Source organism: Acartia tonsa, chromosome 15 (assembly GCF_053477335.1).
Source record: "Acartia tonsa isolate MP-2025a chromosome 15, ASM5347733v1, whole genome shotgun sequence".
NCBI lineage: Eukaryota > Metazoa > Arthropoda > Copepoda > Calanoida > Acartiidae > Acartia > Acartia tonsa.
The window spans coordinates 12,498,852-12,523,748 of record NC_137274.1 but is presented as its reverse complement, the minus strand read 5'-3'; the positions used below and the strand labels follow the sequence as shown (position 1 = coordinate 12,523,748).

At 41.7% G+C, this 24,897-nt stretch overlaps 2 protein-coding genes across 2 annotated transcripts in view; both read left to right on the top strand.

The window, feature by feature from the left end:
- The first annotated feature begins 665 nt into the window (after nt 1–665).
- The window catches only part of LOC145307296 (astacin-like metalloprotease toxin 4), a 32,729-nt gene continuing 8,497 nt past the window's right edge, over nt 666–24,897 (top strand). Inside the window, exons 1-8 of the mRNA XM_080149657.1 lie at nt 666–758; nt 3,534–3,584; nt 3,946–3,994; nt 14,747–14,827; nt 15,028–15,095; nt 15,552–15,647; nt 18,179–18,238; nt 18,519–18,573. Of these exons, the coding sequence (XP_080005783.1) occupies nt 15,065–15,095; nt 15,552–15,647; nt 18,179–18,238; nt 18,519–18,573 (242 nt within the window). The 5' untranslated portion in view covers nt 666–758; nt 3,534–3,584; nt 3,946–3,994; nt 14,747–14,827; nt 15,028–15,064. The remainder of the gene's footprint in view (nt 759–3,533; nt 3,585–3,945; nt 3,995–14,746; nt 14,828–15,027; nt 15,096–15,551; nt 15,648–18,178; nt 18,239–18,518; nt 18,574–24,897) is intronic.
- LOC145306754 (uncharacterized) lies at nt 18,975–22,998 on the top strand. Its single transcript, XM_080149048.1, has 2 exons — nt 18,975–21,984; nt 22,517–22,998. Exons 1-2 carry the CDS (start codon nt 21,792–21,794, stop codon nt 22,882–22,884), a joined length of 561 nt encoding a protein of 186 aa, XP_080005174.1. The 5' UTR covers nt 18,975–21,791; the 3' UTR covers nt 22,885–22,998.

Sequence of the window (24,897 nt, the reverse complement as noted above, 5' to 3'; positions counted from 1 at the left end):
AGGGAGGTTATTTTTCAAGATAGCTTTAAATTTTCTATTTTTTAAAAAAATTTCTTATCTTTTTAACATAATACTATTGTTTAATTAATCATCTTAAAAAGTATGTTTTAATTATGTTCCTAAAATTTTGATATCATACCAAAAATAGATTGTATTAAAATATCAAGAAGAAAAGCTAAACCTTTGGGAATTTTCACAATAGTGTTTTTAACAGGAATTCAATTTTAATACCTACTCATGATATTGATCCTCTTAACAAACTTTGACCAAATAAATCAGTATTTCCTCATGATATTTAAAAGCCTAAAAACCAGCAGTTCGATGATGTCTAAAATGGTGCAAAAAATGGGGACAAATTTCAAATTGATTTGACGGGGCTGTTTATTTACGTCACAAGTGAGGGGAAAGAAAAGGGAAGGAGGAAAGAAACCCCCTAGAAAAGAGATGGGGGTATGACGTCACACGCCAAAACAATTTGAAATTTGTCCCCATTTTTTGCACCATTTTAGACAGCATCAGCAGTTCTTAATATTTTCTCCATGGAGTACACATAAATATGAGTTTAATGGCTCATTTTTTTTCATTTTCAAGCCTACTTTATCGTTTGGACAATTACATATATGTATTTAAGACATATAATGTATAAGTATTAAAATTAATATTAGGAGTTGTAAGTATTATAATTTACCATTTTGCTTCAACATCATCACAATCTTGCCCTACAGGACAAATTTTTAACAAGGAATATGGCATATGTGGTAAGTCTGATTTTTCTTTACAAAAAGTGCATGGCAAACCTGATTATTTTCATTCAAGAGAAATATTTTTTTTAAAACTTAATTATGCATAGAAAATAAAACAATTATGTAAAATGCTTTATATATGTATATTTGGAAAAAATATTGTAGGACATTTATGTTTCAAATATTTCAAAATGATTATTTCAACAAATTATGCCCTAAAAACAAGTTTTTCCAAGGGCCTTTTTTTCGAGATTTATTGATTTAAAGATTGTAAAATAATGCAAACATTTTTAAAATTCATATTACGCAGCTTGTGTTAATAGTAGAAAAATGCTAGTGAAATGTAGACAGACTTACACAAGTTAACAATAGAGTAGATTGAATATTTAATTCAAACCACAAACATATCTTTTCAAGTATTTATTTATATAAGATTAAATGCAGTTTTGGGTAAATATGATTATAATATTTATGAGTAAATATGAATACTTTATTAGCAATTGTTAAATATATTAAAATGATTTAAACCTATTGATTAATTATGCTGGAAAGTTCTGAAGTAGCGGGATGTCTGTTTGTGTGTGGAAACACCAAAGCAGCAGGATGATTGTCTGTTTAATTAATACAAAGGTATTAATTAACTGTATACTTTGAAGAGGTGGAATATTTGTCTGTGTTAAACTCGTTGAAGTAGTAGGATGTCTGTAGGTAGCTGAATTGGTCTAAAGAAGACTCGACCCCAAACCAGAAGTGTTCTGTGTATGGACTCTCAACTCACTTAATAAATGTTCTCTTAACTTTTCCAGAATAATTGAGAGTAATTAAGCTAAAAAACTTAAACTTGTCTGCAACTTAATTATACTACATTAGCATATCGTTAGAATCGTCATAAGCTCTGTTTTTTTTAATATACAAAAACCATTCCTGTGCAACGTATAGTATCGGAGCTAAGAGCTAAAATGTTCCAATTACTTAAATCTTTTCAAATTTTTCTGACATTTTTCAACGTAGCTCCTAAACTACAAAAAGCACAAAAACGGGTCATATATTATTAAAAGCTAGAGCTTATGACGATTCCAACGGTATGCGCAACATTTTTCTATTATTAACAAAAGCCACGAAATTTGAATTTTAAAAATGGTAGTATTTTTTGCACACCCTTTAAATCCATAAATCTTCTAAAAAAGGCCTTTGGAAAAACCGGTTTTTAGGGCATATTTTGTTGAAATAATCATTTTCAAATATTTGAAACATAAATGTCCCACAATAGGTTTTCCAAATATATAAAGCATTTTACATAATTGTTTTATTTTCTATGCATAATTAAGTTTTTAAAAAAATCATTTCTCTTGAATGACCCTGTAGATTTGTGTCTAATATAGTTTTATCAACTAATAAAATTTAGTTTAACCACAGTTTTATATGGAAAAACTTTTAAATGTTATGCATTTTTTGGTGCAATATAATCAAATGTTTTGTTGAGTTCAAAGGACAAAATAAAATAAAAGGGTAAAAAATGATCAAATGCTGTAAATCGCAAAAGCACATTAATTAAACTGTTTACAATAATAAAAGTTACCACTCCGTTTTAAAAGCGAAGTTTTTCTGTTTAAAGCGAAGCTTTTCTATAATTATGGTCGGTCCGTCCGTCTGTAACGGATAGCTTTTTTGTTAATTTAGAAAGCGTAGCAACTCTATAATCATTACCAAAATGTCCGTACGTCCACTTTAAACACGTTGATTTATTTACTTTATTAACAACAAATTTTTATGTGATCTAATCATCCGATTGATCTGATTTTTGGTATATTGATTCCTGGGACAACAAAGTATAATGTTATAAGCGAAGCAACTCTATAATCAAGTCCTAAAATGTAAGTATGTCCATATACAATATCCTGTATAAAGCAGTTTTTCAATAAATTTACTTACAATTTTGCTTCGACTCTTATATATTTATATTCTGATTATTCTGTTCTGACAGTGTTAATGTCCGTTTGTCTTACCGTTTCAGTGCTTCACTTTTATGGATGTTGTCATCCTTGTTCATTAAGCATTAGCCTAGTATATTTTCCAATAAAATAATCAGATTCACTTGCTCTTGTAAGTGCGTTTTTTTTTGCGTTTCAAGATTTTTTGGGGGGCAACAAATTACAATAAAGATAACCTTTTATTTACCCCAAAATATTATTATAATCATCTTTAACAGCGAAGCTTTTCCATAATTAGGGTCGGTCCGTACGTCCGTCACAGACGGTTAGCTTTTTTCGTTAATTTAGGCATGTTAGAATTGTCCTATCGATTTCAAACTTTGCATGATGATTTCTATAGGAGTTAGGTACGATTTAGAAAGCGTAGCAACTTTATAATCATTACAAGAATGTCCGTACGTCCATTTTAAACATGTTGCTTTTTAACATTTTTAACAACAAATTTTTATGTGATAAAATTATCCGATTGGTTTGATTTTTGGAATACTCATTCCTAAAACAACAAAGTAGATTGTTATAAGCGAAGCATCTCTATAATCAAGTCCAAAAATGTAAGTATGTCCTTAAACAATATCCTGTATATGTACAACAGATCTACTTACAATTTTGTTTAGTTCGCCTTTAATACATTTATATTCTGATTATTCAGTTCTGACACTCTACTTAAGTGTTAATGTTCGATTGTCCTACCGTTTTAGACCTTCGCTTTTATGGATGTTGTCATCCTTGTTTCAAATATTATTATTATACAATTGTTATGTTCTCTCTTTTTTTTCAATTAAATTTTTGCTATATTAAGAGAATATTTGTCCTGTTGGGTTCCATTACAATCAAGAAAATGATAAATGCGGTAAACTTTTTATTATCTAATTTCAAAATGTTGATAGATAGACAGATTGAATTATAGATTTAGTTTAGGTTTAGATTTTTCAAAAAGGTTCCCACTGGGGTTAGGTTAAAAAACTACATCCTTCCCTTATTTACAACTTTCACTTGGGGGGGGGGGGTCAGTGCTCAAAGAGAACTCTGAGGGAAAGCTCTGTCTAAGGACATACTTACATTTTGAATTGATTATAGAGATGCTTTCCTTTAACATCGTACCTTGTTGTAGTATCAGTAGTTGTAGAATCAGTTTTACAAAAAAAAAACAGATAATTTTATCACATATTTTTTTTGTATATTTTGAACTTTGTATTTTGTATAAAATTCAGAAATTCTGTCAGACAGGGCTACAAGCAGCTATTATGTAAACACTGCACAGTAAGTTTGATATTTATTTTTTTTAAAGCGAAGCTTATCTATGTTTAGGGTCGGTCCGTCCGTCCGTACGTCTGAGACGGATAGCTTCTTTCGTTAATTTTTTTATGTTAGAATTGTCATAACGATTTCAAACTTTGCATGATGATTCCTGTAGTAGTTAGGTAGGATTTAGAAGGCTGAGCAACTCTATAATTATTACCAGAATGTCCGTATTTCCATTTTAAACATGTTGATTTTTTACTTTTTTAACAACAAATTTTTATGTGATCTAATTATCCGATTGTTCTGATTTTTGGTTTACTGACTCCTGGGACAATAAAGTACAATATTATAAGCAAATCAACTCTATAATCCAGTCCTAAAAATGTAAGTATGTCCATTAGAGCGGGTTTATATCGGATATAGACAAAGATATTCTGATTATTCAGTTCTGACACTATACAAGTATTAATGTCCGATTATCCTATCGTTTCAGAGCTTCGCTTTTATGGATGTTGTCATCCTTGTTTTCTTGTATTTATTCGAAACTGGTGGATTATAACCGGATCACATCTATACAAAAATTTTGCTCATGCCTTCGGCATCTCGGGGCTAAAACAAACTGGTTTTAATCTTGTACATTTTATATCAATGGAAAGCTGTTTATAATACGATGCGAGAAATAACTATTCTAGAAATTTTTTATGTTTATTGCCTCTATATGACAAAGTTTAGTAAAACCAATGTAAAAAAATCTGCTGTAATTTTTTTGTAGAGGAAGTCTGTAGGAATAGACATGATTTAATTAGTTGGTATGACCACTCAATTAGTCAACTCAAACAGATATTTTTACCAGACAAACAACTTTTTAAAAGCGAAGCTTTTCTATAATTAGGGTCGGTCCGTCTATGGGTCGGTCCGTCCATGGGTCGGTCCGTCCGTGGGTCGGTCCGTCCGATTTCAAACTTCCTGTAGTAGTTAGGTACGATTTAGAAAACATAGCAACTCTATAATCATTACTAGAATGTCCGTACGTCCATTTTAAACATGTTGATTTTTTTACTTTTTTAACAACAAAATTTTATGTGATCTAATTATCTGATTGATCTGATTTTTGGTATATTGCTTCCTGGGACAACAAAGTTTAATGTTTTAAGCAAAGTAACTTTATAATCAAGTCCTAAAAATGTAAGTATGTCCATAAACATTATCCTGTGTAAAGCAGTTTTTTAACAAATTTACTCATAAGTTTGCTTCAACTCTTATACATTTATATTATAATTATTCAGTTCTGACACTATACAAGTGTTAATGTCCGTTTGTCCTACCGTTTCAGTGCTTTGCTTTTATGGATGTTGTCATCCTTGTTTAATAAACATTCCTTTATAATTTTTTGGTGATATAATTTCTGTAAACCTAAATTTATCCTAAGAAATGAAATTATTCCAAGCTAACTTACTATATGTGAATAATGAATAATGAGTGTGATAATGAGCAACAGAACACAATGGAAAGTGTGAAGCACATGACATATACTTTTGATAATAAGTTAGATATGAATCAGGAAGGAAGGGAGGGGACAATGAATATTTAATATTTTAGGGTTTCAAACCGTGAATGATTTAGACTGAATTTGGTTACTTTGGGTACTAGCGCACAGTTGCCGAGGAATTTATGAATGAAACAATTAACACAATGTTGGGCGAGCGGAATCAATAGCCGGCCTATTAAATACCTATTTAGTTAAAAACCAAACCGTTTATACTGCCAAAATAAAACAAATATTGAAGTTTTACAGATTTATTAAAATAAAGAGAAAGCTAGATACATACAGGTTAGGTGCGAAGCTTCTCTACAGGTGTCACGCCAGGATGACCCAATCTAACCACTTAGTCCTGGAATAACTAACCAAGACAAAGTTCAGAAGGCAAAGTAGAAGGAGATGACTCTAAACTCTGTTGTTAATTGCTAACCTTTGCCAGAGTCTCCAATCCTAGTTGTCAGCACAACCCGTATTGAGTAGGGCGCCAGTTAAAGCAACACTGGGTACAAGGTACATGGTATGGTGGAAACAGTTTGGTAGATTCTAAATAATAACATATTAAGAACAAATAATATAATAGAAAACAACTATAGATTAACTATTAGAGTATCATAATAGAGTTAAACCTTACTATATTGCAAAGGCAAAAGTTAATTGAAAGAAAGCTGTCCTAATAGAGTGTCTATAGGGCCTTATATCTATTGGATAATGATAATAACAATTAAGATTTACATACCTAAATACAGTGCTCATTAGGCGGCGGGTTTTCCTTAAACTGCAATTATCTACCATTTAGCTAGCCCTGACGTAAACTTATAGTTGAGCGATAACTAGTTTAGGACATAAACAATAGAAATTTAGTGTACTTAAAACAGAATATCTATTGAAAATCACAATAATTTGATAAATTAATGTACATGTTTTAAGTAATATTTTGTCAACGTTTTGTATTAATTTTTATTTATTAAGTACAAATGAATATTAATTAACCCTTTGGGGAAGAGTGCATATTCACCTAGCTGCTCATACGACACACAAATTATAGCAAACAAAAAAATTATATTGTATAAAATTATTTCAGCTGGTTCTAACAAATATTTTTTCCAAAGAAACTCTACTGTGATATTTGTGTAATAAACAATCAAAAACTTTCTTGAATTTTAGTGTTAGCTAAAAATATCTAGGAGAGGGGATCAAGATGTTCTAAGGGCAATTTTCAAGTGATAATGTGGTAGGGTGAAGCGTTTCAACCCTACAACGCAAGTTCAATTCAAAAGAGCCCCTAGCCTTAAAGATTCGATCAATAAAGAACTACAAGTAGTTACTGTTTAAGAGATATATTTGAACTGAATACATGTACAACAAAGTTAATAGCTTATATACAAAACAGATTACAAATGGGTTAGGTAGAGAAGGGTGTGGGGGAGATGGGGGGAAGCCCCATCCAGGTGAGCAGGCGAGTGGTAGGCTCCTGTAGGGGGTAAGGTAGACGTCTCCCAGAAAAGGGTAGGTTGCTGGGGGCACGAAGTGGAGAGGGGCAGCGCCCATCCCATAATCAGCGGTGTATAAGTTGACCGCCGTCTCTGATGTGCGCACAATGGCCAAAAGTAGGCTGGGTAGAATTGTGATAAGCTGGGATTAGCGTCTGAGTGTTATTTGGTAAACACGGAGCATCGCATACTCTGGAAAAGGCTTGTCCGCCTACCACAACCTCCCCTTCAAGGGCTGTGGGACCACCAGGACATCAGGCCTTGAACCATGGTGGGCGGCAGACTCTCCCTGGGGCACAGCACGGTGTAGGACAGCTCGGGCCACACAGGCCCCTCGGGAAACTCGTTGCTCGGTCTGGCTGTGGTTGGTAATCAGCATGGTCAATTCTCGGTTGGCTCGTAGCTGAGGGTTGGTGACCGTCAAGCCTTGGCGCTGAAAGTTAGGCCTTGTCTGGAGCACGATCTCTGTCTCAACCGGCAGCTTGACATGGAGGCCCAGGCTCACTCTAGAGGCCCCTAGCAGGGGGACGGCGATGGTAGTAGGCGCATAGAGTTCCATGGGGGCGCCCACCTTGTCCAGGTTACTGGGGGCCTTGGCCCCAACTCTGATGGGTATAGCTGTCATCTGGAGGGGGCACATCGCTTTGGCTTCATCCTCAGGGGCTGCAACTTCCATCTCAGTGGCAGCTTCTTGTCCTGGGGGTTTGCTGCTGGCGGGCAGAGGCTCCATGTCTGCATCTGGGTTCCATATCATAACAGCGGGTGGCGCTGGAGCCGCTGGCGCCGGTAGTTGCTCGCTGGGCTGATTTGGCAGGTTCTCCTCTACAGGGTCGCGGTCCTGATGGCTGGGCAGTGGTGCATCTGTGGACTCGACAGCTGGCTGGTACACGGGGAAGTGGCCTGGCCCGCTGGGTGGCACCTCTGTGGCTCCGGCCAGCAGCTCGGTGGCGTCCTCGTTGCCGTCTAAATTATCCTGAATATCCTCTGGGATCTGCTGGGCGGTGACATCTCCAGTGTATTTGCGCAGTCGGCCAATATGTGCGGTGACTTCTGAGATCTTAGCTGTTGGAGAGGCTGGACTGATGACGTAGTGGACGTCCGTTGCCTTGCGTACTACCTTCCAGGGGCCGGTCCACCTCTTTGTAATCTTGGCTGCTTTCCCAGGCACCAGGCGGGGGGCCAGGTACCAAACCAGGTCTCCAATCTTGTACTAAGCCGTTCCTTCGTAGGCCGCCGCGCTCTGGCGGATGGCCCCGTCTTCCCGCTGTTGGATTGCGTCGAATACCGTGTGGTAACGCTGTAGGATGGCCTGGACATTGGCTGGGACTGACGCGTACTCAGTGTTGGGCAACCGGAGCACCAGGTCCACTGGAAGCTTGGCCTCTCTCCCAAAGTAGGCCAGGGAGGGGGTCACGCCCGTAGTCTTACAGGTTTTCGTGTTGTAGGCTAAGGCAATGGCGGGCAGGTGCGGCTCCCAGTTGTTGTCGTCTCGGTCCAGGAACAGCCGCATGCCTGTGTTGGGTGTCCGGTGAAACCTCTTGACTCGGTTGGACTGTGGATTGTAGGGCGGGGGATGTGTCAGGCCAATCTCTAGCTGGGCGGTGAACTCCATCCCATTGTTGAAGTGGATCTTCAAGGGGCATCCGAACGTGGCTATGTGGCAGTGCAGTAGGGCCTCGGCCACAGTGATGGTGCGCTTGTTGGAAATGGCGTAGAGGCTGACAAAACGGCTGAATCCATCCTGGCAGGTGAGAATGTAGCGGTTCCCGGCTGGTGTCTCAGGTAGGGGCCCCACAAGGTCAATAAATAGCACTTGCTGTGGATACCCCTGCCGGGAGGGCACATGTATCCCGGCTTTCAACCGCTCCTTGGTGATCTTCTGCACACACTCTGGACAGGTCTGGACCATCAGGCGGATGTCGCGGTGCAAGGTAGGCCACCAGAAGTGCATGGCGACACGAGCTATGGTGGCTTCCATCCCATGGTGTCCAGCCATGGGGGCTCCATGGGCCAAGAAATACGCGTCCTGATGGAGGGCCAGGGGCAGCAGGTAGCGGGTCCTCTCCCCTGTCAACGTCTTGGCGGTGATGGTGAGGCAGCCATGTTCGTTGAGTCCGAGTGCTGCAAACTGGCTGGCGTACTGCTGTTCATCTCTAGACTTGCCTCGGAGCTCGGCCTTAGGAGGTGGCTTCCCGTCAGCCACCCACTGGCGGACACAGAGCAGGAGAGGATCTTGGGTCTGGGCTTCTAAAACTCGTTCCGTATCCAGGCGTACTGTGGTTGGTCTGCCCCTAGCTGGCAAAGGTGGTGGAGATACTCAGCCTGCTCGGCTACTTCCTCGGCGGAGGGGGCAGGCATGTTGTCATCCTCCCGGCGGCTGAGAGCGTTGGCATTGGTGTTCTGGGAGCCGGGGCGATGGCAGACGGTGAAATCCAAGGCGGTCAGCTCCTCTTGCCAGCGGGCTACCATTCCTGTGGAGGCGTTGAGTGACTTCATTTGCAGCAGGGCAGAGGAGTCGGTGTTGATCTGGAAGCTGCGGTAGGACAGGATCCCATGGAATTTCCGGATCCCGTACATGATGGCAGCCATCTCTCCCTTCCAGGATGGGTACCGGGTCTCGGGGTTGGTGGTCTTGCGTCCCACGGCGGCGATGAGCCTCTCCTTGCCGTCCTGGCACTGGCTGAGGATGGCGGAAATGGCCCAGCTGCTGTAGTCGGTGGTGAGCTGGAACACGGCTGGCAGGTCGAACCTTGGCGGTGCTCAAATCAGAGCTTGGCAAAACTTGTCCTTGAGCTGTGTCAGCTGGGCATCCATCTCGGCAGTCCACATCAGTGCCTTGGCCGTCTTCTGCCGATTCATCTCGTAAGTGAGGTCGGCATACCCCGGGATGAACAGCCGGTAGTACCCGAAAAACCCCAGGAGAGCCAGCAGGTCCTTAAGTGTACTGGGGGCTGGCCAGTCTAGGATGCGGTCGATGTAGTCCTCCTGCATGGCTATGCCTTCTCGGCTGAGGGTGTGGCCCAGGTAGTCGACCTTGGCTCGGAACAACTTGGTCTTGGATGGCTTGAGACGGATTCCTCCCCGACAGTGGGCTTCCAGGACCTCTCGGAGTCTAGCCAGGTGGGCCCAGGTATCATTGTGGAAGGATAGGACATCGTCCAGGTAGGACTGGAGATTGGCCATGCCCAGGGGATTGAGAACCCCGGCAATGAATCTGGAGTAGACGGAGGGGTCGGTGGCCAGGCCGAAGGGCATCCTCTTCCACTGGTATAATCCCCTAGGGGTGGTGAAGGCCGTGCAGGGCCGGCTATCCTCAGACACTCGGATGGTGTAATAAGCGGCCACTGCGTCTCAGGCACTGTAGATGCGGTGTCCGCCGGCTCACTCTACCAGCTGCTGGATCTTAGGTAGAGGGTAGCCGGTAGTCGACGGCCCAACGGGTGCTCCTGTCCTTCTTCTTGATGGGCACCAGGGGGCTGCTCCAGGCCGAGTCAGAGGGCTCTATCACTCCTTCCTGCAGCCAGGTCTCCAACTGGCTTTCCAACTAAGCCTCCTGCCGCGGGTTGAGATCGCGAAATTTCTGGCGGATCGGCTGGGTCCCGGGCTTCAATCGGAGCTGCAGCTCTACAATGTCCGTGCAGCCGGGGGTAGAGTTAGAGAAAACGTCCCTTTATTCTGATATCATGGTCCAAACTTCCTTCTTGAGCAAGGGGTCCTTGCGTAAGAACTCATTCTCCTCTAGCTTGAGGTCTGTCCACAGCTGCTGCATGTCTGGGGGTTCAGAGGGTTGTTGGACGGAGTGTAGACTAGGGGGAGGCTCATCAGAGACCTCTAGGATGTCGGGTTTCACCTGCTCCCCTGCCAGGGGGAGGCCGGCATCCAGCAGGAGAGGTTGCTCCCCCTCATTTACCACCAGCACTCGGAACACGCTGGCGGAGCCGGGCCGATGCACATACAGGCCTTCTGGGATAATAAGATGCTCCCCAAACATCTGTTCTGGGGCAGACAGCTGAATGGCATCCTTAGTGCGTTGTCCCACCAATTCAACGGGCACGTCCACTACGCTGCGCCCAGGCAGGGCCACTCGTTTGGCCGTCCGGAGCTGGGGTGGCTGGCCGTTGGTTGGGGTGACGGCATTCAGCTTGTAAGTGGCCGCCTGCGACTGGCCAGGCTTGTCTCTGGGGGCGTCCGGTCGCAACTTGACGGGCTTGCCCTGGGAGTGGCTGAATTCTGTGGGTCGAGTGCGGCTCCGAGTGCATCAGGCCATGACTTGACGGGTCTGGTCCCGGACTTAGCTGACCGCGACTTGACGGGTTCGATCCCGGGGGTGGCTGGACTCCACGGACCGAGCACGGCTCCGGGGGCATCAGCTTGTAAGTGGCTGCCGGGCTCAGCCCCGGGAGTGGCTGAATTCTGTGGGTCGAGTGCGGCTCCGAGTGCATCAGGCCATGACTTGACAGGCCTGGTCACAGACTTAGCTAACCGCGGCTTGACTGGTTTGGCCTCTTGGGATCCCAGGTATATGGGGCCAGGTGGACACGGCTGTCCATTGATGAACGTGTCTGTGGAAAAGATGGCCTCTGGAGGGCTGGAAATCTCTGGAAACGCCGTTGGCAATTCCTCCAGGGGCACCGGGGGCACTTGGAGCACTGCCATGGCTAACAAGTTGGTCCCCTTGTGGGCATTCAGAGCCATATCTACCCAGTGGGTCCCTCTCTCAACTACTCGCGGCTGCTCAGGCAGAGGGCCTGGCAGCAGCCCCTCGTAGCTTAACTCTCTCTCGGCGGTCTCACGGTCCACAGGGACACCGCGGAGGGGGATGAACTCCCCACGCACCCACAGACAGAGGGTTTGCATGTCGAAACAAAGCCTAGTTCCGAATTCACGCAAGAAGTACCCCCCTAAGTTCAGTGGATGCGAGAGATTCCTGACCATGGTCACGTGATACAGGTGAAGTATGAGTGTATGGCTGACTGCCATATACAACTCATGTAGTTTCCCAATTACCTGGAGGGGCTGTCCTTCCTCATTAGCGGTCAGGATATGGGTGTTGTCCGGGATTAACATCCTCTGCACGCCCATTGCGTGCATGAGGGCCTCGGAAATGACAGCGGACCCTGGTACACGGTTGCCAGAATCTACCATGGCGTCAACCTGTACGTGCTGGGCAGGGTCATGAGTGGGGAACCGCACCCTGATGTGGCAAGGAAAATGCAAATCCTGGCCACTAAACAGGGGGTTCTCCCGTTCCGCCGGTGTCGGGCGAAATTTCGGCAGTGGCAGGGCCACAGCTATGGTGCCCTCTCCTACCATGTTGGGGCACAGATTTCCAGAAGCTGATCTGGGAGCGGTTTTCACTTGAGCTTCTAATCACTTGAGCTTTTAATCACTACACCAACAATCAATACTTTATCACTTGGCTGATAGTTGGGAACACTTATATATATTTATCACACAGAGCTCTAGAAGCTGATCTTGAAGCGGTGGCGTCCTGCAAGCGCTGTTAGTTTGTGTCTGGTGCTGGTCCCAGCGACACAGGTGGGTCTAGAAGCAGTGGCGGAAGGGAACACCCGTCCTGCAAGCGCCGTGGGTTCGTATCTGGAAGCAGTGGTAGCAGGGAACACCCGTCCTGCAAGCGCCATGGGTTCGTATCTGGAGCGGTGGCGGCAGGGAATACCTGTCCTGCAAGCGCCATGGGTTCGTGTCCTGCTGTCCGTCGCAGGTGGTAGGCCTTACTTGTGTGCTGGAGCTTCCCAGCCACACATTGCCTTCTCAGGGGGACCAGCTACGCAGCTGTCTGTCTCGTAGGTTTGGCCTTGGTGTCCTGGGGCTTGTCCCAGCTACACATGCCAAATTAGACTTGATTCTGTAGCCGTCCGGGCTAATTTATCCGGTCACCATGGTCGGCCCCTAGCGCAGCTACGGAAAACGCCGTCCAAACTGGTGTGTTTAGCAGGCCAAAGCTGCCTGCAGCAGGCAAAGTGCCTACGTAGTGCGTTCAAATGATGGAAAAGTTGCCTAAAAAGGCCGTCTCTCAGGTCAGTTGACTTCTTGAAGGCTGCTGGAATGCCAACAGAATGTCCCCTTGCTTGAAAAGGGTACAATTTCTCGGCCAGGAACGCTTCTTAGGTTGGCGGCTGACTGTCCCCTTACTTGCAAAAGGGTCCAATCAGAGATAGAATCGGCTAGTTTAGCAGGGCTCGATTGAAACACGCTGACACCAAATTGTGGTAGGGTGAAGCGTTTCAACTCTACAATGCAAGTTCGATTCAAAGAGCCCCTAGCCTTAAGGATTCTATCAATAAAGAACTACAAGTAGTTACTGTTTAAGAGATATATTTGAACTGAATACATGTACAACAAAGTTAATAGCTTATATACAAAACAGATTACAAATGGGTTAGGTAGAGAAGGGTGTGGGGGAGATGGGGGGAAGCCCCATCCAGGTGAGCAGGCGAGTGGTAGGCTCCCGTAGGGGGTAAGGTAGATGTCTCCCGGAAAAGGGTAGGTTGCTGGGGGCACGAAGTGGAGAGGGGCAGCGCCCCTCCCATTATCAGCGGTGTATAAGTTGACCGCCGTCTCTGATGTGCACACAATGGCCAAAAGTGGGCTGGGTAGAATTGTGATAAGCTGGGATTAGCGTCTGGGTGTTATTTGGTAAACACGGAGCATCGCATACTCTGGAAAAGGCTTGTCTGTATGCCGCCTACCACAATAAATTACAGAATGTTTATTGTATTGTGATGTACTATTAACCTCTTTTATAAGTAGATGCTTTTCTTCTTAGAACACTTTCTCATTTTAAGTTATCTAATTTATATAACCCTATACACTTAAAAATTTTGTTCAAATTTTCTGGATAAATCAGGTTTTCATGGATTTTCAGCAAAAACTCTCAAATTGAATTAATTGCCCATTTTCCTCTTTCTTCCTCCCTGGATATGAATAGTTAAATTAAATCATATCCTGAAAAAAAATAGCTGCTTGTATATCATAACTTGAATGTAAAAAATAAACAAAGATGTTATGGAATCCCTTTTAAAGTTTGACGAATTTTTGGGGTCAGCTAGACCATATAGATTAGGGTGGGTCGATTTTGGACATTTCTATCTGAGACCTAAGTGGAAACTTGCTCTTGAATTATCCTATTATATAAAGTACTAAGGTTTTTTTTGTCTGTAGCTAAAGATTTCAATAACTACTAAACTGATTGAGTTCTCCTTCATAGGGAAGCTTCACAAAGGTCGTAGGACGGTTTTAGGCTATTTTAATAATATATATTTAATTCTTGGGATTGTTTTTTTTTTCTGTCCTCCTTGAATACAGATATAAGGACGAAGCCGCTAGTATAAGTATAATACACCTCTATATGATTTAAAACTTATCTCAAGTCTTGGCGATCACATTGTTTAGCTATTTGTGAATGGGAGTAAAAAAAATTATTGAATTATAACTATTGCTTTATGGTGATCCTTGAAAAAGTCTTGAGGAGTAGAATCAGGAAATTTTGTCTGTTTCAAAATATCTGGTTTCTTTACTGAGAAAATCTAAAAAAAAACTCTACAAATTGGACAATTCTCAATAAACTCAAAAAAATGGTGTTATTTTCAATCAATTCTAAGGCTAGAGATGAGATATTCTGAAACGGACATAAGCCTTTTTCAGGGAGCACCATGAAGCAATAGTTACGATTCAATAAATATTTACTCCCATTCACAAATTTAATCTTCTTATTTTTAGGGACTGGGTAGCCAATAACTCTTTGATTTGGTCAGATAGAGTCATATTCTATACATATAATTATGAAGCTAAAACAGAAAGGTAAATTTTTAAAAATCAATATAAACATTATGCTTATCAATAAAATCGACAATAAATCATCAATGTCAAAATATGTGATTGCAATTGAAATATTTGTTTTATTCATATCAAGTATTTTATCAAGAAAATTAAATCTGAACTTCCTATTAGTATTTTATCAAGTATTTTATCAAGAAAATAAAATTTTAACTTCCTATTAGATTTACCAACGAAGAAAGAAGAGCTGTAAGGAAAGCAATGGATACAATAATTATAAGTCTTGGTTCAGGTCATTTATCTTTTGATATTATGTTCATTTTATCTTTTTAGCTGAACAAGTTTAGAAACTTCCTACTTCCAAACCTTTGGTAATCCTTACACTAAAGTAACAGGATGTTTGTCTGTGTGTCTGTACCGAAGGATCTCGCTAACCGCTGAACCGATCGGGTTCTCCTTAACAGGGTAGCTTCTCATAGGTCCCGGGAAGGTTTATAACTATTTTTTTTTAAATTTTTAACTAAAATTAAAAATGAAGGGGGGTGCAGTTGCATCCCCCCCAAAAAAAAAAAATTTCGCCCCCCCAAATTTTTTTTTAACTTTTTCTTTTAAAATCTAAAATAAGAAATTGAATTATTAAATTCGACTCTCTCCTCCTCAAGTGCCCCTAGAGGCCTCTAGGGGCGTAGCCGCTAGTAGTTGATACAGTAATAGTTCTTTTAATTAATACCTTAACCTATGATTTTAGCATGTATTGATTTTGTTGAACTTTCTGACGTTGACACTGCAACAAATAAAACTATTAGAATTATCAAAGATGGAAATAAATGCAGCTCTGATGTTGGTAAGACATTTTTTTTTGCAACATATCATTAATACTTCTTCGGGGCTTGGTGATGCCTTAGGTACAAGTACTCTCCACGCAACCATAAACATACTCTGCGTTTGAATTTAATGCCCCAATTGCCCAGGGTATTATAAGTAAGGTAACACCCAATAGACAACCAACTATTTAATTACACAACCTTTATATTAAAAGTCCTAGCTGTACATGGTTGTCGCGGCTTTCCACTGATCAAGCGTCTTTTCAAAACTAGGACATATACTGATACCTAATTTATAGAGAAGCTTTGGCCAGGAAAGGGATGGAGTCTCATGCAACAGTCAATGATATGATTTATTGAAATCCATAAATACAGTTGGACATCTGAAAAAAATAATAACATAATTAGTTACATTTAATGCATTTCATATTAAAAAATAATCAAGAAAATACTTATTATTTACTCTTAAAATCACTTTGGTATTGCTCATTTAAAGCTAGAAATAAAATCTTTGGTGTGGACAAAAAAAACATCGATCTGTTATTCAAAAAGAAAAAAATATACTGATTTTTTAGAAATTTGTTTTTAGTACTTTTCTTATTTTTGGTGGTAAAAAAATGACTATATAAGTATTAAGGTGGGTCGATTTTGGAATTTCACATTAGTAGACATTGGCAAGGGTTACTGGGCCAATATAAAACCCTGTGAAACTTGAAAGAGGTTTTTCAATCCAAAAACAACGGGCGCGCTAGGGGTGTAAAATGTGTCTACCCCCTTATAAAACCACAAATTGAAATTCCTTCAAACACATGCATATCAAAATGACAACATTGAAATGCTGATTACAGATCTGAAAACCGTTTTGAAAAATATTGATTCAGTCTGAAATGATTTTCAAATAACCCACCAAAATAAACGGTTCTCAGATTCCTAATCAGCATTTCAATGTGGTCATTTTGATATGCAACATGCCTGTGTTTGAAGGAATTTCAAATTTTGGTTTTATAAGGGGGTGAGCACTTTTTATACCACCCGCGCGCCCGTTGTTTTTGGATTAAAAAACCCTTTCCAAGTTTCACAGGGTTTTATATTGACCCAGTAACCCCTGCCAATGTCTACTAATGTGAAAATCCAAAAAAGATTCAAATCGACCCGCCCTAATACATATAAAAAATAGTCTCTTGACCTTGCTTGTACATGCATTTATTAACCGTTAAAATAAATAAAAACACTCATACATGCTTTGAGAAATCATAAAGCTCTAATTCACCAGCAAAAGCATTCACTTAGCACAACACAATACAATCATGACAAGAAAAGCAAAGATTATTTATTTAAAATTTTAAACAAGTTTGCTTCTATAAAGTTCTTCATAAAAGCACTTCTAAAGGAAGTTAATTAATGGCCATTTTTATCAGTTGCTTTGCTAAGGTCACGGAAATTCAGCCTTAAATAAATCATATATGTATAGAGAGGTTTTATGAAAGACTATATGAGAGCAAAGTTGTTCAAAATTTTAAATAGATAATCTTTGCTTTTCTTGTCATGATCATGTTGTAACTCCTAGAGGATGAAAATTGAACTTGAAATTTTAAAATCTAATTTTCTCAAAAAACCCTTGTTATAATATTTGGAAAATTTCAGGATTTAATCTTGATATATAAATGTCTAAAACTTTTGTTTTCTTCTTATAGGGCACACATTTTTTGTTTTCCATTTACCCTTAAATATGTATGTGAGGACCTGTAGGTATATTCCCTAAAGAGTAAAATCCGATCAGTAACGGACAGACGGATGGACAGACAAGCATCATTCTACTTTGTATTATAGATAAGGTTTTTTTGTATGTAGCTTAATATTTCAATAACCAACTTCCATGACAATACAGATGCTAGGGGCGCAACCGCTAGTTTTTAGAAGAGGACTTTGATGATATACACATATAATAGACATACTATATCTAGATTACCCATCTGACCCGATTTTTCATCAAATCTAAAAAGGAACATTTCTAGCAAACGAAAAAATTTTTTACTTTCGACTGAGGTGGATTCTTTAAAAAATTAGGCTTGCTACTCGCGAGTGAGGCAAAACTATTTTTCTGAAAAATCCTCCAAAATCGTGTTGAAAATTAAACAAAATCTTATGTTAATAACCCTATTATGATTTTATTTAATTTTGTAGATTTTTTGTGATTTTGGAGGATTTTTCACAAAAATAATTTCAAGCCGATTTTTTTTCTAAGAATCCACCTCTGTTTTAAGCTTTCACATTTCAAAAAATGTTTTGGGCAATTAAGCCTGATTCAGCAAAGCTTTATGCTAAGAAAATTAACTGTTTACAGCTGATTTTTATCTATGTATGAAATGAAAAAAAAACATGCTTTTGTAATAAAATGTGTACACAATTTCAACCAAAGATATCTCTTGAATGTTCCTTAAGGATTCTTCTATTGGTGGAATTAGACATTATGTCTACTGAGTAATCTCTCTACTATTCATATGTTATCAAATATAATTTACTGCTAATTATTTTTAACTGTTCTCTAAAGGTCTTCAACATAACAAGGTAAATGTACTGAAACTCGGCACAGATTGCTTTAAACAGCCAGGTAAAGACTTTTACAATTACACCTTATTTAGAGAATATGTAAAGGGGTAGTTGCACAAAAGTAGCATAAATCTTAAAGAATTTCAATTTTCTACCATGAAGCCTTAAAAATATCAATATGATAAATATGTCAGTCTTGTTTTTTTTTATACATTTTTTTTATACATTATCCTCCTGAACGCCTAAATGCTCTAATTTTAAGATATAGACAAATCATGGAGAACTGAATATGGGTGTTAAATATTTTGGAATTATCACTGATAAATGATGATTTATCATAGGCACAATTATTCATGAGCTTCTACATTCACTTGGAGTTTATCATCAGATGAATAGGTAAGTGCAAAATACAAGTTTTGTTCTGTTTACTGGGTTTTGTCATAGTTCTATTTTTCATCATATTGCTTTTACTAAAAGGTCCTGCAAGAAATACCACGCTTAAACTGCAGAAAAACTGCCACAATTAGACCCAATACCCCAAATTTGAAGCCTTCAGCTTCTATAACAAAAGAGTTCTAGGCATTTTAAAATGACATCTTATGTACAATGGAAATTTTGAAAGAATCTCAATGCTAATGTTAGAAATTTTGAAATTAAACTACGTGGCCTAGAAACAAAATTATAAGCTTATTTTTGTCATAAATTTATTACCCCCTTCCCTTCTCCTCAGCTGGACCTTCCCCTTTCTTCACCATCACCTGTCTACCCCAAGCAGAAGCCTTCCCTTCACCCCTTTGCGCTGGAAGGACACAACCCCAGCTCACAGATGCCCCTCACAGTTCATCCCCCATCTATTTTTATACTTTGATTTTTGCTATATAAACTTGTGTTATTGTTGTAATTGTCAGATCCAAATAAACCGTAGAAGTATATACATATCTTCAAACCTGGGACAATATTTGGGGCTTCGTTGGTTTGACTCTGCTCACGGAGTAGGGGGTGGTGTTTAGGACCCCCCTACTACATAAGTGGTGTTAAGCTGTGCCGATAGAAGCCCCACCAGCAACTGTACAGCTGCCCGAGAGATTGAACCCTTTTCAAGCAAGGGGGCGATCAACAGATGACCCAGGAAGCATCCAGCTGCCAACTGACCCCTTTAGCTGCCGCCGAACTAGCGGCCAACCGCGAATTTTTGCGATTTCAGGCGTTTTTACGCATCAACTTGTCTGCATTTTGTATAGCTGGTGGGTGCCTTAGACTTAGACAAACTGTTTCACTCTCTTTGACGCCTTTTGTCAAGGCTAGGGGAGGTGAAATCAAGCCAAGTTAAGTAAGAGGGTAGGACTTGTCAGGACCCAAGGTCTAGACGTGGATGTGGTTGAAAGCCTCGTTCCTGAGCGGTATATGACACTCCAGAAAGTTGGAGAATGCTAGCATATCCACAGTCGCCTCCTGTGAGAAATACTCATTAAGGGTTCGTCTTTTTAAGGTAGCCTGAAAGAATACCGCATTATGGGGTCGTGTTTAGGTAGAAATATGACCACTGCATTGTTTAGGTAGTGCAAGTCACCTACATTTCCCGCCCAGGCCGGGAAAAAAGGTAGAGTGTTGTCAGATTGTGTGGGTGGTGTCACAACCACCGCCTTTCTGGCAGTGCCCATAGCAATGTTCTTTGCTTCAAGGGAAGCTGTGGCCTGGTTCTAAGGACCGTGTGGTGGGGTGACGGAACTGAAGATCTGATCCTGCGGCCGCATCCTTTGCTTCAAGGGAAGCCACGGCTTGGCTCCAAGGACCCCGTGGCAGGGTGGCAGAGCCAAAGATTTCACCCTGGTGGACACTTGACCCATCAAGCCACCAGCTGTAACCTGCGTATGACTGGCCGGACATGTGTTCCTGGCAGTCCCATTATTGAGCCTGTCGGACGTTGTTCCCGGCAGCCACTGTGCCTGCAGGACGTTGTCCCCTGCAGCCACCTCCCTGCTGTTGCGACTGTCGGACGTTGTTCCCGGCAGCCGCCCCCTTGATGCTGCACGAATGCTAGCATATCCACAGTCGCCTCCTGCAAGAAATACTCATTAAGGGTTCGTCTTTTTAAGGTAGACTGAAAGAATACCACATTGTGGGGTCGTGTTTAGGTAGAAATATGACCACTGCAGTGTTTAGGTAGTGCAAGTCACCTACATTTCCCGCCCAGGCCGGGAAAAAAGGTAGAGTGTTGTCAGATTGTGTGGGTGGTGTCACAACCAACGCCTTTCTGGCAGTGCCCATAGCCATGTTCTTTGCTTCAAGGGAAGCCGTGGCCTGGTTCTAAGGACCCTGTGGTGGGGTGACGGAACTGAAGATCTGATCCTGCGGCCGCGTCCTTTGCTTCAAGGGAAGCCACGGCTGGCTCCAAGGACCCCGTGGCAGGGTGGCGGAGCCGAAGATTTGACCCTGGTGGACACTTGACCCATCAAGCCACCAGCTGTAACCTGCGTATGACTGGCCAGACATGTGTTCCCAGCACTCCCGTTATTGAGCCTGTTGGACGTTGTTTTCGGCAGCCACTGTGCCTGCAGGACGTTGTCCCCTGCAGCCACCTCCCTGCTGTTGCGACTGTCGGACGTTGTTCCCGGCAGCCGCCCCCTTGATGCTGCGCGAATGCTAGCATATCCACAGTCGCCTCCTGCAAGAAATACTCATTAAGGGTTCGTCTTTTTAAGGTAGACTGAAAGAATACCACATTGTGGGGTCGTGTTTAGGTAGAAATATGACCACTGCAGTGTTTAGGTAGTGCAAGTCACCTACATTTCCCGCCCAGGCCGGGAAAAAAGGTAGAGTGTTGTCAGATTGCGTGGGTGGTGTCACAACCACCGCCTTTCTGGCAGTGCCCATAGCCATGTTCTTTGCTTCAAGGGAAGCCGTGGCCTGGTTCTAAGGACCCTGTGGTGGGGTGACGGAACTGAAGATCTGATCCTGCAGCCGCGTCCTTTGCTTCAAGGGAAGCCACGGCTGGCTCCAAGGACCCCGTGGCAGGGTGGCGGAGCCGAAGATTTGACCCTGGTGGACACTTGACCCATCAAGCCACCAGCTGTAACCTGTGTATGACTGGCCGGACATGTGTTCCCAGCACTCCCGTTATTGAGCCTGTCGGACGTTGTTCCCGGCAGCCACTGTGCCTGCAGGACGTTGTCCCCTGCAGCCACCTCCCTGCTGTTGCGACTGTCGGACGTTGTTCCCGGCAGCTGCCCCCTTGATGCTGCGTGAATGCTAGCATATCCACAGTCGCCTCCTGCAAGAAATACTCATTAAGGGTTCGTCTTTTTAAGGTAGACTGAAAGAATACCGCATTGTGGGGTCGTGTTTAGGTAGAAATATGACCACTGCAGTGTTTAGGTAGTGCAAGTCACCTACATTTCCCGCCCAGGCCGGGAAAAAAGGTAGAGTGTTGTCAGATTGTGTGGGTGGTGTCACAACCACCGCCTTTCTGGCAGTGCCCATAGCCATGTTCTTTGCTTCAAGGGAAGCCGTGGCCTGGTTCTAAGGACCCTGTGGTGGGGTGACGGAACTGAAGATCTGATCCTGCGGCCGCGTCCTTTGCTTCAAGGGAAGCCACGGCTGGCTCCAAGGACCCCATGGCAGGGTGGCGGAGCCGAAGATTTGACCCTGGTGGACACTTGACCCATCAAGCCACCAGCTGTAACCTGCATATGACTGGCCGGACATGTGTTCCCAGCACTCCCGTTATTGAGCCTGTCAGACGTTGTTCCCGGCAGCCACTGTGCCTGCAGGACGTTGTCCCCTGCAGCCACCTCCCTGCTGTTGCGACTGTCGGACGTTGTTCCCGGCAGCCGCCCCCTTGATGCTGCGCGAATGCTAGCATATCCACAGTCGCCTCCTGCAAGAAATACTCATTAAGGGTTCGTCTTTTTAAGGTAGACTGAAAGAATACCGCATTGTGGGGTCGTGTTTAGGTAGAAATATGACCACTGCAGTGTTTAGGTAGTGCAAGTCACCTACATTTCCTGCCCAGGCCGGGAAAAAAGGTAGAGTGTTGTCAGATTGTGTGGGTGGTGTCACAACCACCGCCTTTCTGGCAGTGCCCATAGCCATGTTCTTTGCTTCAAGGGAAGCCATGGCCTGGTTCTAAGGACCCTGTGGTGGGGTGACAGAACTGAAGATCTGATCCTGCGGCCGCGTCCTTTGCTTCAAGGGAAGCCGCGTTTTGGCTCCAAATACCCCTTGGCAGGGTGGCGGAGCCGAAGATTTGACCCTGGTGGACACTTGACCCATCAAGCCATTAGCTGTAACCTGCGTATGACTTGCCGGACGTGTGATCCCGGCAGTCCCATTGTTGAGCCTGTCAGACGTTGTTCCCTGCAGCCACTGTGCCTGCAGGACGTTGTCTCCTGCAGCCACCTCCCCGCTGTTGAGCCTGTCGGACGTTGTTCCCGGCAGCCACTGTGCCTGTCGGACGTTGTTCCCAGCAGCTGCCCCCTTGCTGCTGCGCCTGTCGGACGTTGTTCCCAGCAGCCGCCCCCTCGCTGCTGCGCCTGTCGGACGTTGTTCCCGGCAGCCACCCTCTCGCTGCTGCGCCTGTCGGACGTTGTTCCCAGCAGTTGCCCCTCTGCTGCCGTGCCTGTCGGACGTTGTTCCCAGCAGTCGCCCCTCCGTTGTTGTGCCTGTTGGACATTGTTCCCGGCAGCCACTCCTCTTTGCCATGCCTGAAGGACGTTATCCATTATTTGATTCTTTATTTGTCTTAATTATATACATAAAAAAGTTTACATCTGAATTATAAGAGTTATTATAACAATATTAAATAAAGATTATTCCAAGAAATTCTCTTTAAAAAAGTGTTAGTTGATTGTAAACCAGAAGTAAAAAAAAAAGAGAAAGAAAAATTGCCGTTTATCATAAAAGGTGTACATTTAAATTAAGTCAAGACTTATTCAACAAATCTATTCTCAAAATATGTCAATTTTATACTAAAAAAATAGAACTTCAGTAAGTTCTAGAAAAAAAATAAGAGTCATTAAGAAATTAAAAAAATGTTTATGATACAAATATTAGGTCAATACTAATCCTAAATATATACTGATTAAAACTGTGTCTAAAGGATACAAAGCTGAACTTTAAATTGTAAATGATGGATAAATAACAGCTTATACCAATAACGAATTTAATTCGGGGGAAAAATCACGAAACCTATACATGTTTTTCAGCTGTCGTTGGGGGGCAACACATCGTAATATTGACGACCTCTCCATTTGCCCCCTAAATATTATTTTAGAATTAAATCCATTGTTTGTTATACCTATCCCTGGATAAATAAGTGTGGCCTGTTAAATGAAAACTGCAGAATGCTTTAATGGGCAGACTACCAAAAGCTTCACCTCAAGAATATTGTTTAGGTTATATACTGACCCTCTATTGGATGAGGTAATTTTTCTTGTCTGTCACCATGTGAAAAACAGGCTTAAATTCACATGGTTAAAGTTAGAATAACAAGAAATAATAATCCTCGGGATCATTATTTTTTTCTACTATACTAATTTATCAATACCCACCTATAAACTCTACAGGTGAGATGAAGTTGAGGTGAAATACTTAAGTGTGTCTAAAGATTTGGTGTGTTTGTTGTAAGTGTAAAGTATAGGAATTATATATTACATATGGATTTGAAAAAACAAACACTTTTAGAAGTGCCCTCATTTGCAGGTAGTTTTCTTTCTATATTCGAAGTATGACATTATCCAGGGTCGAATTGATATGTTGTTAATTTTTCATATCCTAATTTATAATTTTTGTTTTTAAGCAAAAATTTTCTTTGAAATGAAATAAATTCAAGTAGATTTGAATTTAAAGGGATCTTTTTTTTCAGTCTTGACTGAAAGATAAAAAATAACACAAGTGTAATTTCAATATTAACTACATTAATAATGTTTCTGGTGAGCGTTTTTGGGACTCCTACTAACAGCCAGCTTGAGTCAAAATTAAATTCCATATTCTGTAGAAATTCTGTGAAGTAGTTTGATGTAAAGTTTGAGGTGACGGGACAGTCCAGAAAAAAGTGCTGTGTTGTTTCTCTCGGTGCGGGTAGATTCCGGTCCAACTTACAAAGTGTACATTCTGGAGATTCTGGCCTAAAATTAGAGATATTAGCGTTAAAATAGTTATAATTGTTTATGGACCTAAATGCGAATTCTCAGATATTTATTGGTAAAAAGGAAAAAGTCCATACTTTTTGCCATTTACGCTCTCTCTCTATGTCAAATTCTCTTATTTTCGCCCAGTTATACCTATTTAAGTAAGACTTACACTTTTCTATCCTCTGATCATCATTTGATAAGAAGTAACGAAAATGTTTTGACTTTACTTTTGGCTTTAAAAAAAATGAACTGATTTTAGTTTGGGGTTTTGAAAGTTTACACCTATATAAAGCAATATTGTGCTGAACAAATCCTCGAAGTCTCAAAAATTCCATGTAATTAAAATTGACCTTTGATTTGATGTTAAAGTTTCTATAATCTAAACTTATATTATCAGTATTTAACAGGTCTCCAAAACAAATTGACTTTATATCATTTTCGTAGCGTACCCATGTTGTTTCTGTAAAATTTGCCCTGCTTACAATTTGTTTTTCACTATTACAAAAGAAATTATTTTTAAAAATTCTCATATCTTTTATGTTATCATGGTTTAGCCAAAATGAATTTGAAAATATTATATATGATTCAA

Coding starts and splice junctions, on each gene's coding strand:
- LOC145306754 (XM_080149048.1), top strand. CDS start 21,792: ATGGCAGGGTGGCGGAGCCGAAGATTTGACCCTGGTGGACACTTGACC. Junction 21,985..22,516: donor CCACCTCCCTGCTGTTGCGA/CTGTCGGACGTT, acceptor CCATTGTTGAGC/CTGTCAGACGTTGTTCCCTG.